Source organism: Atractosteus spatula, chromosome 18 (assembly GCF_055471065.1).
Source record: "Atractosteus spatula isolate fAtrSpa1 chromosome 18, fAtrSpa1.hap1, whole genome shotgun sequence".
In the NCBI taxonomy this organism is placed as follows: Eukaryota; Metazoa; Chordata; class Actinopteri; order Semionotiformes; family Lepisosteidae; genus Atractosteus; species Atractosteus spatula.
The window spans coordinates 13,011,423-13,025,418 of record NC_142723.1 but is presented as its reverse complement, the minus strand read 5'-3'; the positions used below and the strand labels follow the sequence as shown (position 1 = coordinate 13,025,418).

Genomic DNA, 13,996 nt, shown 5'->3' with positions numbered 1-13,996 from the left:
TACAACGCACCCTACAGTTAAATCTCTATCTCTGCACCCCTGATGCCACAAAATAAATGGGAGCCTATATCCCTATTCATAAAATGGTATCTTTTACCCAGGAAACCCAAGTTCCGTACAAACACAGAATAGCACGCTCTCTCTAACAAGGTTCAAATACTTTGCTCCAGTCAGGTTTGGTTTGGGTGATCATGAAGTCGGGGCTCTCACCTGGTGGAAGCTTCACGTCCCCACTCCTTTGGGTGTCTCTCTCCTCTCATTGTTGCCTGCTTCTTGTCTCTTCCTCTTTCTCTCTGTGCTCTTAATGTGATCTTGTATCGTCTGTTTCTGTCCTGCTCCTTGCTAATCATTGACCCACAACTTATACCAAAACAAACTTTACAATTGTTTCTGCTCAAGGGAGCCCCAGACCTCGGCAAACAGCCTCTCTGCTTTGAAGTTAGAGGTGTTTAATCTTCCAGCCGTCACAAACTTTATCTAAAATCTAAGATAGATACTTTATTGATCCCCTGAGGGAAATTGCAGTGCAACAGCAGCTTAACAGACAACACAGCCCAATGTAACGAATGATACAATAATAATAATACAATACATACAATACAATCAGTTCAGTGAGAAGTGCACTAAGAAGTTACTCACAGTCCAGAACACACAAAGAACAAACCAGAACAGTACACAAAAAAGTCGTATTGCACAATATAAATATAAATATAAATGTATTGCATAGGTCCCTGGCATATATTGCCCCAAAACGGTTGTAAACGGGAAAAGAAAACGATGTATCAGTTTACTGTTCAGTCCAGAAACAGGTCACTGTCAATGTTGCCTCTGCCCAGACGCAAGGTGGATGCGTTGTACAGTCTTATGGCAGAAGGCAAGAATGACCTCCTGTAGCACTTCCTGTCACACCGTGGATGAATCAGTCTATTGCTGAACGTGCTCTTCATTTCTACAAGCATGTCATAGAGGGGATGGGAGACGTTGTCCATGATGGCCTCTAGTTTGGACACCATTCTCCTCTCGGCCACTACCTCCAGGGGGTCCAGGCCAGACCCAGTGACGGAGCTTGAGACACTTCTCCGTCACCTAGTGCTGTAACAATATACTGAGATGATGTTAGTATTCACTCTGGCTATGGCTCCTGCACCTTCGGTGGAGAGAGAGAGAGACGCATGAGGACACTCCCAGCCGCAGAGTCTGACAGGAGAGTTTGCCGTGTCACGATCTCGCTCCCCTTTGAAAACCAGCAGCAGTAGGACTCGTTCTAGGCGCGTGGGCAGGGTCCCCATTGAGCATCGTCTAAAAGCGTGTTGCCATTTTGGGATCTGGGGGGGGGGGGGGGCTTTGGTGCGCGTGATCCGGAAAATACGCAGAGAAGCCGGAAAAAAAAATATTTTAAGATTGAGTGCTTTATATTTATATTGACAAAATGGGGAAAAGGGGTAAACAGAGATGACTGTAATGGAAGATGTGTAGGAGGTCAACCAATATAGGTTTAGGCAACTTGTTCCAGTCTTTCTTACGTGCTCAGTGAGCAGGATTAAGAGAAGTTTATTCAAGGCGCGCCATTGTGTTGTGGTCTAATTGGTCAAACGAATAATCCCGTGTTATAGCAGCTCCTCCCCTTTCACTCTTTTCTACCAGTCGGGGAGAGCTGAGGTTATCATCGAACTTACCTTTCACTTCAGCTGAGTCAGCATAGTGTTCTTCAGGTGGGGGGCTGCGTCAGCCTGCGTAGGCTGCAAAGGAACAAGTAATAGGTTTATTCCATGCCGAAAAGAAAAGAAAGAAAACGCAACGTTTCGGCCGTGGAGCCTTCTTCGGCCTACAGTGAGGAACACTGTCAATCCGAGAATTAGGATGGAGATATCTTCATATTTTGGACATTTTGTTATAGGCAGTAAGGTTTTTGTTTCTAATAAGAACCCTTAATCCTTATGCAGTTTTTTTATCTCTGTCTTTCTTTCTTTGTTTTTTTCAAGACTGCTTAACCCCCAATCTCTCCCCATTCGTCCGCTAGCCTTGATCACTCAGTGGGTTCATTATTTCCTGCCTCTTGGCCTTTTGTGTCTGCCCCCCCTTCTTCCTCTCCCCCCAGGAGAGAAGCATGTCCTGGAGGTGATCGATCAGGGCCAGGACTTTCAGTTTATTGGTGCTGTAATTCTGTCCACCAGCCTGTATAGATAACGTGGCTAAAAATAAACTCCGAACCATTTGGTTTATTTCAGTGGCTGCAGGGCACTGGACCGGAAATTGAATATGAAGTGATTCAGCAGAGAGGACCGTTGCCGTTCGTTTGCAGTTCTGAAGGACACATTTTTACGAGACAGTCATCACTTTCATTCGTCATATTAACAGGCTGAAGATTTGAGTCTCGGGGGCTTTTCCAGGTGCAGCTGTCCCCCAGTGCTCTATTATGTGTGTGTGCAATACATATCTTTCACGCACCATGTTTTCATGTTTGTTTACTGTATTTAGATGGGTTTTCTGCAATTAGTGGATGCCTCTTGACAGAAAAGCGTGCTGTAGTCATTATTTAAAAAAAGGATCTCTGGTGCACCAGTGGCACAAACCTAGCTTTTTTGTTGATTGTAAAATCAGCATTATGTTGTTAGTGTCGCTTCAAATCTCACTGCATTTCCTGGGTTTATGTTGGGGGTGCTTCTTTTGAGAATATGATTTTCCCTGGTTGTTAGCCACAGGATCCAACAGAACTGACTTCCTGTAAAGACGTCCCACAGCTTATTAGAAAGAGCCTCATTGATCTGGTCCAAACCTATTTAAAACTGATACCCATCAGTGTGACCTACTTTCCCCAGAACAGGTTTTCCAAGGTTATAATTTTGATTCTGGCATTTTTTTGGAAAGTGTAGTGACTTTATAATGTCACCTCTTTAAAGTTTAATTAAAAGATTATCAGTGAGATAAGAAAACACTGACTATTGGCATTGGACAGCATGTTTTTGGATGAGCAAATCGCATATTGGCAATTTCACATCAATTAAAGACATTTCCTTGGAGCTGTGCGTTAATTACCATGCCTCATGTTCGGAAGCCGTATCGGAGAATAATGCGGAACATGCACGTCCTTTCAAAACACCTGAATTGGAATCAAATGCAAGATTTAAAATGCTGAACTTGTACCTCATGCTCTGCTCCCTATCGGAATGTAATTATGAAACTTATCAACACTTCTAAGTTGGGAGCATGATGTCAAAAAGACGTTCCTGGTTTCACATGGTGAGCTCCATGTTTCTTTACTCAGCAGGGCAGATAGATCAAATCAAGGCTCGGATCACATTCAAGGATTCACTGATTAATGACCCCAAGTCTTAGATAAATTTTCTATTGCCGAAAAAGGCCAAGGATCTTCATATGCAGGATCGTCTGTTGGTCTTGAACTCCTGCACCGTTTTTGTGATGCATTGCTATAACAAGCGGTTGAGACACCACCCTTTTCCATTCTTGGAAGAGTCAAATTACATTTTTTGGCAAGTCGGAGCCCGGGACGTGTCTTTGGGTTGCATCACGCAGTTGGCGCAGTGCCCCTGAGGATAGGGTCCACCCTCTCCTGCGTCTCCCCGGATACCTGACGGCATGCGGCGATGTCAGTGAGAGACACGCCTCTCCTGTACGTCACTGCGGAGCCTGTGATGCCTCAAAGGGCGATTGGCTGAGTGGGTGGGAAGTTCAGGGGAGCCTGTCTACACTTCCTCCTTCTCTGCTTACAGAGGTGGTTGCTGGGCATGCAAAACACATTTCAAATATGTGCGTATTTGTATTAAAATACAAGAGCTAGGCACAGCTGTTAAAATTAAGAGATTAAGATTACTTTATTGGCCATATACAACTTCTTGTATTAGGAATTTGTCTTTTCGCATACCCCAACTTGCTCTCATTGAGACACTCAGACAGGGAGAGAAGCTTGGGGTCAGAGCGCAGGGTCAGCCATTTATACAGCGCCCCTGGAGCAGCTGGGGTTAAGGGCCTTGCTCAGGGGCCCAACGGAGTAGGATTTCTCTGCCGGCCGCGGGATACGAACCGGCAAACCTTCCAGCCACAGGCGCAGATCCTGAGCCACAGAGCCACCACTCCGCCACACCGTTAAGGCTGTGTCACCACAGAGAGAACATGGCCAGCCATGGGTGCCCCCTTTGCACTGTGTCAGAGAGGCCTGTAGCAGCTTTGAATTGTATCAGGCAGGTAGTAGCCCTCAAGGAAACCGGCCTGCCACACTCGAAATGGGACGATGTAATCTGAAAGCGACTGCACTGAATTTCACAATTCCAGAAATTAAATCCACATAATCATCGGTCAGTCAGCTTCCAAGCCTGATGGACTGTAGTATTCCAGAATTCGCCAGATGTGCAGTATGTAGAGTATCTGCTTTACACCGAGAATTGAAAATTCTTTGCATTTTCCGTATTAAAATACCCTGAAAAACGCGCATACGTTAAGTGGAGCTTGCTGCATTCCAAGAACAGAAAAATCCACCAGTACTTGCAGATCGCAGCTTTTATTTGGTCCATTTCAGATGCAGCTGTGGGATTATATACTGCCATTTTGTTTGTTCACAGGCCTGTTGTTCTGGAGGGAAGTATTAAATAATTATTAATGTTGGAAGGCTGCCAGACATGACTTTTTCTTTACTCACTGTCTCCTGGGCTGCATTACTAATAAAACTGTACCGTGAGCCTGTGTGCCCAGCCAGGGGGAAACTTGAACGTCTAAACAAGGCATAAGCAGAGAATCGTTGTGGTTTCAGGTCTGTAATCAACATATTGATCTTGTGACAGTTGCAAGGGAAAAGAGTGAAATAGGTTGGACAGAACACGTTTGTTAAATCGATAATGATATTAAAAAAATATATCCTATGCAGTACTTTAGATAAGCACAAGTTAAGCGATTAGGGAATTCGGTGGTCAATAATGCAACCTTTCCGTCTTCTTAAAAAATTAAAATGGATCTCTAGTGGCATATCTGAGGCCTTCTCCCTGTGGAAATCTTCAGTGTGTTCCAGCTATTGAGTTACATATAGAAAGTCATTGCCCTGCAATTTGAATTCTTCATTTCCGGTTATATTATCCCGAGATATACCGTAGTCTGCCGTTTTTAAAGTGCTTGATTGTTCTTCTGTGAATTATTTTAAGAACGGCAACTGATCTTTAATCTCTTACAGTCCTAAAAAAGTTATGAGTTTGCATTACATTCAAAGGTATCTGAATCATTTACCTCTTAATAGTTAAGAATTCCATGTTCTACCCCAGATGTGCCAGATTTCTCCATAGCAGTAAAGGTGTACTGTATGTTGAGGTATAAAGAACAGCGTTTTAATTAAGAATTAAAATCAATTAAGTAGTTCGGAGGTCTTTCCAAGTATTGCCAGGGTGAGAGAAGAATTTTTCTTGAGCAGTACATATTTTATTGGTAAAGAAATAATGCATCTGATAAGAGTTTTTTTTTTGTATAGTACTAAATTATACATGCTAAAGAATCAATATGATATATTTCCAGCTTAAAACATCATCTGATGCTTCTTTGATAAAGCTGGTGCTGCAGGGTTTTTCATTTGATGACTAGAGCAGTTTTCTGAATGATTCTCCACTTCATTCATACATCCTCTCACTGTGTGGCTGCGGTTGGTCTGTTCGTTGGTCAGCTCACTTCAAGCTCTGCCTGCTGCAGTCGCTCCCTCTCACTGGTGGAGCCCTCCAAAACTTTAATGTTCCGAAACATCCCGGAGAGCGGTTTTCGACTTTGAAGTTTGCCGCGGTCTTTTTTCGAGAGTGCAGTTTGTGTGGGGCCGGTTTCGTCCTCATGACTGCTGTGCCCTGGGACGCCACTAGTGAACATGCTACCCATGGGTGCCCCTTTGCTTTCGGGATGTAAGAGATCTGTAGCAGCTGAGAGTGGCATCAGCCAGGTACAAACCTGCCACACTGAATGGGAGAATGCACTTTGCGAGTGACTGCACTGAACTTTCTAATTTACAGAAATGAAGTAAATATCTTCGGGATGTGACTGACTTGCTGAATCAGTTCCAGCAGAGCATGGTGCTGTATAATGTCATGTTTCTTTCCCATCCCTCACTATTAATTCTTCATCTCATGCAAAGACGAGCCTAATCCTTTAATCCCGGAAGCCCGCTCGAGTAGTCTGGCGTAGCGGAGGGCAGATCGAGACGCAGATGGCGTGAAGGGAGCGCTGCGCTGACAGCCAGAACTCGTTGGAATGGTCCTAACTGCCAACACGTGTGAGCTGCCCCCCAGAGTGCCCGCCTGGCCAGAACGCCAATCCCAGCGTCTGGGAAGCTAACGCCTCTGTCTCCCGTCTTTGACACTGGGGCTCCGTCTTGCAGGTCCTGATCACGTTTTGTGTTGCGTTACAGAGCAGAACAGATGGCCTTTTCTCTGCTGCCTGTCTTGACTCTCCTACATAATAGTCACTTTTGTATATTCATTTTTTGTTGTCCATCTTTGTTGTATTCATGGCCGATGCAGAAATGACTAAGTCTTACTAAATGACTTAGTCTTATATCAGCCATTCTTTTGTTGGCAGAATCTTTTTTTTTTCTTTTTTTTTCCATTTGCTAAGCACAAATTCTGTACTTCACTGGGACATTCATGTGGCCTTGGGCCCCAGAGGCGAAGAACAAGATGCGTCATATGTCATAGCTTTAGAAAAATGTAAGGCTGCTGAGGTTCCTCAAAATTGATTAGAATGGGCACCCCTGTAACCAGTGACATAGTCCAGTGTATTGACGATATTTGCATGGCGATATTGCCATAGTCGGTACAATGACCTTCTTCAGGATGTGTCACAAACCAGAGGATGCAAACAGAAATTACAATGAAGTGCGTTTAAGACCGAGGTCAGGAGGCACTTTTCTGCAAGTGGTACCCTTGGCCGCCTAAATAAAGGCTGGCTTGGTTGAGCTCTACAGGCGAGATATTGCTAGTTTAATTCTGGGTAATGTTATTGACGGACTACGACCAAAATTCCCTCTGCAGCCTCCTGCACGTGGCATTCCACTGTGAGTCAATTTGGGACTAGTCACCCACGGCTTTCTCAGCTTCCTAAACAGCAACGGCTCTTTTGGCAGCCCCGTTGCGCGGACGTGGGCGAGAGACGCGCCGCTTCTCCAGCCGGAGCCGAACGGTGCCTTTTCAGGCCCTGTGGAGCTCGCCGAGCGCCGCGTCTCTGCAGCCGGGGGGGGGGCACGTCGGAGGAGCAAGCCGAGACTTAAAATAGTCGGCCGTCCCACACCGGGTGCGTGCGGGATAAAATATATCTGGAACGCCTTCCCGGTTCCTGGGACAAAACAGAAAACGGTCCGACGAGATGGCCGATCAGTCGCTGGGCGGGCAAAGGTCTAGCTGAGCATTGTGGGCTGTTTCGCTTGGCCCTTCTCTTGCTTGAGCGTGGACAGGGGCGCTGAGCCCAATGAAAGGTTGCGTGTAGGTTATCGCCATGTCAAGAACGCTTCATTTGTAAACGCATTTCATTTGCAAATGTAATTGTAAGTGTTTATGCTGACCTATTTTGGGATTTTTCGCACCAGAGTGCTCAGATGCAGGGGAACTGCTCTTCCTCTTGTTACAAGAAGCCTTAAAGACGCCTTTTGCAGAGGGGAACCCCTTATCTTCCTTCTGCAATTATTTCCGGGCATTCTCATGCTTCAAGGCATTATCAAACGATAAATGAGCTGGAGTGGGACACATCCTTCAGAACAGGCACGGTGCTGGGGAAAGCAGGTCAGGCCTCCCTGAGACTCAGGGGGTGACAGCTGCTGCGTTCGTCTCATAATTGGGAGCCTTTCTGTTTGGCTAAAAATGAAAGCTAGGCTTGTGTACTATAACGGTTCGACTGAAGGAGAGAACTGCAAAAACTCAGGCAAACAGCTAAATAAAGAACACTACAATTAAGTTCTCATGCTTACATGCACCTGTTCACATGAATACTAGTGCTCATGTACTTCAAGTTAATTGTCTAGACCATTTTATCAACTGCTTGCCTGTGTTTGACTTCTCAGTAAATTGAGGCCAGGGTTTACTGACATGAGGTTAAGAACCTATGTATTAAGCTTAAATGGTGAACAGTTTTAAACTATTCATTAAAATCTGCATGTCAACTAGCTGCTCTTTTAAATGTGCACAATAAGTAAAATGGCCTGCTGTTTGTGACCCAGCGTTCCTTTGGTCTGCAGTGCGATTTTACGCATTTAGAACCTTTTCCAACTTTATGATCAAAAGGTACTTGAAGGCTGTGCCAGTGATCCTGTATTTGAAGTTTTAAAAAAGTCTGTGATCTTGTGCGGTGAGATTACCACCCCATACGCTGTGCTTATTGTGGATTAAAGTACTGATCAAGGTGGACAGATGGAAGAATCTGAAGTACAGAAATGTCTGGCTCTGTGAGTCAAGGCAGTGATGGGATGACGTGACCCTTGTCTTCTGTGCTCTACCACTCTGAATAAGCAGGACATGTCCAGTTCCCAGCAGCATCGCAGCAGGCATACACATTTCACAGGCCTGAAGGCCTGTACGTTTACAAAGGGCTTCCAGTTCTGTGCTCTTCTGTGAGTCTTTTCAGGGCTGAGTCTGTACAGTCAGACTCAGAGCACATAAGACAGGGAGGAAGAGACAGGCTCCTTCTTACCACTATTTAAAGCTCATTACAGGTCCTATATTAGACCTCAGTAGTGTTTTAGAGAGCAGAGCTAATTTACTGAGGAGCAGAGGATGGGATTCTGTTGGGGGAAAGCAGTAGAGACTGAGGGAAATCATTCATGACTTCCACCCCTGCGTGTTTATTCCGGTCGGAACGATAGTAAACGTCTCTCGTGACAGTAGAGTGCATCGATTATCAGCAAGAATGACTTCCTGAGCTGTGGTGTCTCTCTTCGCGGGGGGAAAGGAGCACCATGCAAGCTGAGGAGATCACTGCTCTATCAGGTTCATTGCTCCATTTCATCTTATGAATATAATGCCATGCAAATGCATTAATGAATCCTCTTTTGTTTCTTAGCAGTTTGCCAAGTTAAGCTTAAAAAAGAGGCAGTGCAGGCAGATGTTGTATTGCACTCTTTTCAGTCAGAGTAACACACTTCAGTTTCCCTTCCTAACACAAACCACCATACCAGTCATCATTTTTTTTTGTAACCAATTGATATGTACTGTAGGTGGTGTAATTAAGGCAGTGTCATAGTTTGGCAGTGCTGATCAGGGATTTAGACTGAGTGGACGCGGATTTTAGAATCTGATCTCTTTAGGGTTACAGCGGTGCTTACAGATATACTTCACCAACGTTTGAAGTTTAAAGCATGGCTTGTGAGTAGGCCTGAAGCAAGTGACATTTAAATGATTAATTGGATGCGTCATGCTGATGTGCCTAACATGGGGACAAAATGGAGTGATATTCCAGCCTTGCTGCGTTCATGTATGTTAACTTGGGGATAGATAATGGAATCGGGCTGTTTTCCATTGGACATAGCAAATGTATCTTTCGCCCCCGCACTGCCGCAGCCAGCAGCGAGCTCTCCTGACATTATTATAATAATTGCTTACACTTATATAGCGCTTTTCTGGACACTCCACTCAAAGCGCTTTACAGGTAATGGGGATCCCCTCCACCACCACCAGTGTGCAGCCCCACCTGGATGATGCGACAGCAGCCATAGTGCGCCAGAACGCTCACCACACATCAGCTCTCAGTGGGGAGGAGAGCAGAGTGATGAAACCAGTTCAGAGATGGGGATTATTAGGAGGCCATAACTGGTAAAGTCCTGGGGGAAATTTGGCCAAGACGCTGAGGTAACACCCCTAGTCTTTTTGAGAAACACCCTGGGATTTTTAATGACCACAGAGAGTAAGGACCTCGGTTTTACATCTCATCTGAAGGACGGCGACTTTTTACAGTATAGTGTCCCCCTGCTGGCCCCGCTAACACCACTTCCAGCAGCAACCTTAGTTTTTCCCAGGAGGTCTCCCATCCAGGTACTGGCCAGGCTCACACCTGCTGAGCTTCAGTGGGTTGCAGGGCGATATGGCTGCTGGCATTATGCCTCACGCCGGTGTTGTGCTGGTCTCTTCCCAGAATGCCGTGAACTTTGTGGACGACAGTTTCCCCCCCGGCCCTCGCTCCGTGGGCTTCCCGGAGGGCGACAGCGTGCAGCAGCGCGTCAAGAAGTGGCTCCGCCCCCACGAGATCAACTGCAACAACTTCAAGGACCGCGGCGTGAAGTGGTCAGTCTTCCGGACACCCCGCCCCTCCGACATCCTGCAGGGGCTCCTGGGAAACTGCTGGTGAGCGGCGCGCGGTGCAGACGCTTCGGCATATTCCCCATGAGCTGGCGTTTTTACTGAGCAGTGCCTCGGTAAAAGGGGAGAATCTCAAAACAAGTTAAAGTTCTATTGATACATAACTTGTCTTTTACTAAGACTAGCAGTCGTACACATGGTGTTTCCCAGTGCAGTACTAGTTAAATGCTTTATTAGTCTTTTAATTGTTGTTTTTCCTATTTTTCATATGGCATTGTTTGAAGCATATTCTGCACACTGACACAAATCCAAATATTACACTGTGTTTACTAGCACATTAATAATTGACATTAAATAGATTGTGTGCCACCCTCCACACAAAGGTTTAGCTCTACAGTCCCGATGCATTGTTCTTTAAAAACCACAGAGCACATAAACAGGATCGGTTTCCTGTTTTTAAGACAGCACCCCACAATGTATCAAAAATGCCTCCCCACTGCTGTGATAAGGCCCAGGACTGTGCTGCAGGAGGAGTCATCTTTCCGATGAGACATTAAACCGAGGTTACCTGACCGCCTGGTCATTAAAACACCCCATGTCACTGTGAGAGTAGGGGGTGTTAACCCCTGGATTCCACTCTGGGCTTGTACACTCTGCTCTGCCTGAATTTTGACCTGGCAAAGACCTTCCACCTCCACCTGTGCTGGGAGTGGGGCTGTCGGCGCCTCATCGCATAACAGCTGCCACACGTCACCTGTCCCCCACCTCCTGCGTGTGAAGCGTTTTCGGATCGTTTGGGAGGAAAAGGGCTTTACAAAGGCAAGCAGTCAAATACGTTGGAAAGAAAAAGGCTTGCAAATGGAATGAAACAGAAAAGGATGTGCCCCCCCCCCCTCCAAAAGTATCTGTCCATCCGTTTTCTAACCATAATCAGATAGGCGGGGGAGGCAGAGCCTGTCCCAGCAAGCAGCGCTCTTAAGGCAGGGTACACCCTGGATGGGATGCCAGTCCATCACAGGGCACAGACAGACACAAAAACACACACTCCCACCAGGGAGTCACAACAACGCCTTTACTTCCTCGGACAGCTGAAAAAATGTGGACTGTCTTCAGCTGTCCTTACCGCATTTGACAGCTGTGCTATTGAGAGTGTGCTCACATGTGGGATGACAGCGTGGTTTGGCAGCAGCTCGCTGTCTGACCGGAAGGCATTACAGGGGGTGGTCCGGTCAGCCCAGTCCATCATCGGAGTACAGCTCTCCTCTATTGCAGACATTTGTACTACTGGCTGCCTCGGGAAGGCTGGAAGCATCATTGAGGATAACAGTCACCCTGGTTCCTCATTTTTCTCCCCCCTTCCCTCTGGTAAGCGTTATAGGAGCATAAAGGCACAAACGTCCAGACTCGGAGACAGTTTCTTCCCACAAGCTGTCAGATGACTGAACTCTACCCCTACCACTGGCTCACACTGATGTGTTCTTTTTTTTTTTCTCTAAGATGCATGTTATTTAACTTGTTGCTGCTGCTGCTGCTGCTGTTGTTCTGTGTTTTTGGTTTTTCCTTAATGTCTTGTACAGGCCATACATGCTAATAAGCCTTTCATTGCACTTGTGCATATGACAATAAACTGAACTCTGAGCTTCCTAGAAGCCATCTAACCCTACCAGCTTGTCTTTGGACTGTGGGAGGAAACCAGAGCAACTGGAGAAAACCCCCACGAACATGGGGAGAACATGCAAACTCCACACAGACAGCACACCAAGGTCTGGAGTTGAACCCCCAGGCCCCAGCGCTGCGAGGCAGCGATGCTAGCCACTGCGCCACCCCCGATGAGAGCAGTAATTCAGTAATTGTGTCCGTCGGCAGGTTCCTGAGCGCCCTGGCAGTGCTGGCGGAGAGGCCCGAGCTGGTGGAGAGGGTGATGATCACGCGGGCCATCTGCCAGGAGGGGGCGTACCAGGTGAGGCTGTGCAAGGACGGCACCTGGACCACTGTGCTGGTGGACGACATGCTGCCCTGTGACGAGTACGGGTACCTGCTCTTCTCCCAGGTGAGCGGGCCATCGTCTGAAGTACAGCGAAGCGGTCTGTCCAACCCGGTCTTGCATTGAGCTAAAACCCAGCCGATCCAGTTCTGTGGTCAAAGCAGGAAAAGGGAAATACGTCAGGCAGCGTTTCTAGAAGGACAGACGCATCTGGCTGAAGGTGCAGAGAGGCGTTAGGAGTCTCTGAAAAGCAATTAAATTTTAAAGCCAGCAAGATGACACTGGTAAAATGGGCGACCGATTTTTTTATCAATCAAAAATAAGCATACAAAAGTCCAGCATTTCAAATTGACCAAATGTACCCTACCATTTCGTTTTATTCATTCCGTTGCCTCATGAATGTTAATATGTGTAAGACTGGCAGATTTCTTTTAATATGGAGAGCATCTTTCTGCACTTCTCCTGCCATTGCGTGTTTCACAGGTTTCAGTGTTTTGGAGTTTCTGGATTGAACTGGATTTTGCTCAACGTCCTTTGAGCAGGTTGTAGTATTTCCCTCCGTTTTTTACACGCGACTGTCACAAAGGGGATCTTTTCCCCTCTTCGTTTACTGTGCTTGCTGAAGCAACGCAGCACCTTCATCATAAAGCCTTCGTAGCTGCTAGGAACACCCACAGTTTCAGCTCTAGTGTGTGCAGATTTTTGCATTGCCTTCCTTACTCATGGTTCAGAGATGTTTTTCTATATCACACTTCTAAAAACATTGTGTCAGCCCCAAAAGCAGCAGTAAGCTCAAATATGGAGGAGGTGCTCCTAGGAATGGGGCAATAATCGATTAGTGTTCTTATTAAAAAGGGTGTCTGGGCCCTGCTTGTTATTTGAACCATTAAAGAAATAATGCTTATCTTGCTGATGTGATTTAACTGCTGATGTGTCGGGGAGCAAACATGATGTCATGCACATTATCCCCCCAAAAAAAAGATCAGCAGATTTAATCAATTTCCACCTGCCTTCAGGATCGTATCCCATATAATCTGTCAGTAATGTATTTGAGCAAACGATTGGAATCTATCCACAGTTCGTGATTGAAACCGGCAGAAGCTGTAGGAGTGTGAGCCTTGAATGGAGTGACATGCAAGTGAATATACAGTAGGCTTGCTTTTCCTGAGTAGAGCCTGTCGGTTTGATCTGTCTCGTGACTGGGAAGGAACTGACCAACGAAAAGCAAGGAGACACCCTTTTGACTTGCCCCCATGGCGGCAGTGTTGATATTTAAAAACAGATTGCATGTCTCAGATTTAGATGAAAGATTTAGATTCAATTATATAATGGATATTGTAGGTCTGTTTGAAATTGTACTTCTAATGGCTGTATCTTGTTCAAATCAAATTATCAGATCGCATCAAATTAGAATTACTGGCATGAGTTTTACTCATGCACTGAAGTTCTTTTCATTAAAAGCACTTTGCAAAATAAAGGTTATTATTACTATCAGCTTATATTATTTCTGATAAATCAGATATGTGAGCACAAATCTTGCTTGACAAGCAGCAGTGCACAGGCAGGGCTGTGTTTAACTGCAGTGTTTGGGATTATTTCCGAGTCAATTCTGGTGTGCACTGACATTTGGTGGTTTTGCTCATGGCACTCTGTTTGGAGCAGACATGACTTAATCGCGGATTTAATTCGAGGGGTATTGTGATAACAAAATACGCTTGCAAGACCTCATTTAGAATACTGTGTAGAGTTTTGG

The 13,996-nt window shown here is 45.8% G+C and overlaps 1 protein-coding gene across 2 annotated transcripts in view; it reads left to right on the top strand.

Annotated features, from left to right (window-relative positions):
• The window catches only part of capn15 (calpain 15), an 85,923-nt gene that overhangs the window by 55,109 nt on the left and 16,818 nt on the right, over positions 1-13,996 (top strand). For both annotated transcript variants that reach the window (XM_088936502.1, XM_088936501.1), the window contains exons 3-4: positions 10,096-10,304; positions 12,126-12,309. In XM_088936502.1, the coding sequence (XP_088792628.1) occupies positions 10,096-10,304; positions 12,126-12,309 (393 nt within the window). The remainder of the gene's footprint in view (positions 1-10,095; positions 10,305-12,125; positions 12,310-13,996) is intronic.